The following is a 2994-nucleotide window of genomic DNA, read 5'->3' as shown; positions in this document are numbered from 1 at the left end:
ATGAAAAATAATGGGTACAACAAAGGTGGAATTGATAAAACCTTATTTGTGAAGAATGTCAAGGGAAAGCTGATGATTGCTCAAATATATGTTGATGACATTGTGTTTGTAGGGATGTCAGACCACATGGTGGAACATTTTGTCAATCAGATGAAGTCTGAATTTGAGATGAGCACGACTGGTGAACTGAACTACTTCTTAGGGTTACAAGTGAAGCAGATGGAGGACTCAATTTTTATCTCTCAGAGCAAGTATGCAAAAAAGTTAGTCAAAAAGTTTGGTCTTGAAAGTGCAACACACAAGAGAACTCCTGCAGCTACTCATATCAAACTGACTAAAGATGAAAGTGGAACAGATGTTGATCAAAGCCTATATAGAAGTATGATTGGCAGTCTGTTATTTCTCACTGCTAGTAGACCAAACATTACTTTCTCAGTTGGTGTTTGTGCTAGGTATCAAGTGAAGGTATGAAAAACGGTAGAAAGGGAGGGTTTGAATAACGTTTTCAAGATAAAATTTACACCTTAAAGATTTCAACAAATCTTTTTGAGAACTAAGTGCTAAAGATAAGAGATAGAAAAGCACACAAGGATTTTTATCCTGGTTCACTTGATAAATCCCTCAAGCTAATCCAGTCCACCCGTTAAGGTGATTTCTTCCTTCTTAGAATGAAGGCAATCCACTAATCAGGTAAAGTGTTACAACTGCACTTGAAACCTACAAGTGACTAACAATTACACTGACTTAGCTCACACTAAGATTCACTCTCTTAGTCTTCTCTAGGATCCGATCAACCTTGATCTCCTTAAGGTAACTAAACAAACTGTTTAAGAAAGAATGTGTACAAGAGATTTGCTTCTGAAAAGCTAATAGTAAACACAATGAATTCAGATGAAAGAATGCTTAGAAGGTTTTTGAATATAGCTTGCGCGTGTGTAATTCTTCCAACCGCATCTTTCAATCTTCAGCCTCTATTTATACTCCAAGGATTAGGGTTTGAACGCTGCATGGAAATGCTACCGTTGGAGGGCAGTTCTGGAAATTCCAGCTTCTGCTTGTGGCTGAGAACGTTAGGTAGGTCGTCAGGAAAGTACATTTGCTTTTGTACTTGGATAGTGACTTGACCTTTAAACCTAGGAGACTTCTGATCAGGGGAATACTTCATGTTGGAACTTGTGAAGCCGGTTGATCAGAGTCAGAGGGAAAGCACAGATCCTCTGACCGTTGTATCTTCTGATTCTGAACTCAGAGGGAAGTACATGGTCTTCAGAGTTTCTTGCTTCTGGACATCAGAGTTTCCACTATTCAGCTTCTGGATCTTCAGAGTCTTCTACACCATCAGAACATCTGAACCTTCAGAGTTTCTTGGTTGTCAGAACTTCTGGATCTTCAGAACTTCAAGTGACTGAGTCCATATCAGAGCTTGTATAACTTCAGATCTTCTGAAGCATTTCTACTGTTCAGAGTGAACATAGATGTTGCGAAAGCGTTGCTTGGGTCACTCTTTATGCACAGTGCTTCTGATTTGTGTGAGATTGAATTGAGGTCAGAGCCTGTAAATAGCACACTCAGAAAAACACGTTAGAGTACCATAATTGTTCATACTCAAATGTTAACTTGTAATCATCAAAACATAGAGTTGTACTACTCGATCAAAACTTGATCTTACATCAAGCTACACCTAAGGAGAGTCATCCCACTCAAGTCAAGAGGATTATAAAGTATATCAGTGGAACTGTTGACTACGGCTTCTTTTATGATCACAACACTAATTCGAGTTTAATAGGATATTGTGATGGAGATTGGGCAGGAAATGCAGATAATAGGAAAAGCACTTCAGGGGGATGTTTCTTTCTTGGGAATAATCTCATATTTTGGTTCAGCAAAAAACAAAATTGTGTCACACTATCTACTGCTGAAGCTGAATATATAGCTGCTGGAAGCGGATGTACTCAACTATTATGGATGAAACAATTGTTGAAATAATACAATGCCGAGCAAGATGTCATGACATTGTACTGTGACAACATGAGTGCTATCAACATCTCAAAAAATCCAATCCAACATAGCAAAACCAAGCATATTGACATTCGTCATCACTTTATCAGAGACTTAGTTGAAGAGAAAGTTATTGTTCTTGAACATGTGGAAATCGAATTGCAGTTAGCAGACATTTTTACTAAGGCTTTGAACGTGTCTAAGTTTGAGAAGTTAAGAGGGAAATTAGGGATTTGTGTAATAACTGACTTATAGCATTTATTGACACATTTCAAGGGCAACAACTAATTTTCTCTCTATTTAACCGCCCTTAATCATCTTGTGGAAGTCACAGATTTGCACTTCCTTGATTTTGCAAAAATCATTTTTTCTCTCTCGCATTACTCTCTAACATCTAACGATTACTTTTTTCTTTCTCTCAAGTTTCTCACAACCATGTCTCAAGTATCAGGGAAAAAGAATGTTGTCAGTCCTAAACCAGTAAAAAATGTTCATGGTGTCAGGTTTCTTGGCTTGAATCCTTCATCCTCCACACCCTCTAGGGTTACTCGTTCCTCTGCTGCGATTGCTTCCCCTGAATCCTCTGGTCCTGCAAAGAGAACCCGGAGTTCCAGAATTAAACATGTTGCTCACAAGAAAGAAGGAGACAAGGCATCCAATGCTCAGGATATCTCTGACGATTCCATGCCAAATGACAATGTTGGTGATGATCAAACAAATGATATTCCAAATGCTGAAGTTAATCAAGTCATAAATGATGTGTTGGAGACTCTTGCTGACGCTGCAACCGCACAAGATGTCGCACCAAATGTCGAATCTGAGGAAGAGCTTGGTTCTGCCTCTGGTTCTGAAGAAAAATCTCAAGGATCTGGTGCTGAGAAGGGCAATAATTCTGATGCTGAAGATTCTGACTCTACTAGTGAGAAAACTCCATTTGTGGAGGTCCCCTGTCAAAAAACTCTTGAACCCTAATCCAAGAAGGGCAAGAAGCAAGTG

At 38.9% G+C, this 2994-nt stretch overlaps 1 protein-coding gene across 1 annotated transcript; it reads left to right on the top strand.

The window, feature by feature from the left end:
• On the top strand, window positions 1-471 carry LOC130721717 (uncharacterized mitochondrial protein AtMg00810-like). The gene has a single exon (XM_057572398.1). It carries the CDS (start codon window positions 1-3, stop codon window positions 469-471), a length of 471 nt encoding a protein of 156 aa, XP_057428381.1.
• The last annotated feature ends 2523 nt before the right edge of the window (window positions 472-2994 follow it).

This window comes from Lotus japonicus, chromosome 1 (assembly GCF_012489685.1).
Source record: "Lotus japonicus ecotype B-129 chromosome 1, LjGifu_v1.2".
NCBI lineage: Eukaryota > Viridiplantae > Streptophyta > Magnoliopsida > Fabales > Fabaceae > Lotus > Lotus japonicus.
This window is presented reverse-complemented; position numbering and strand designations above follow the sequence as displayed.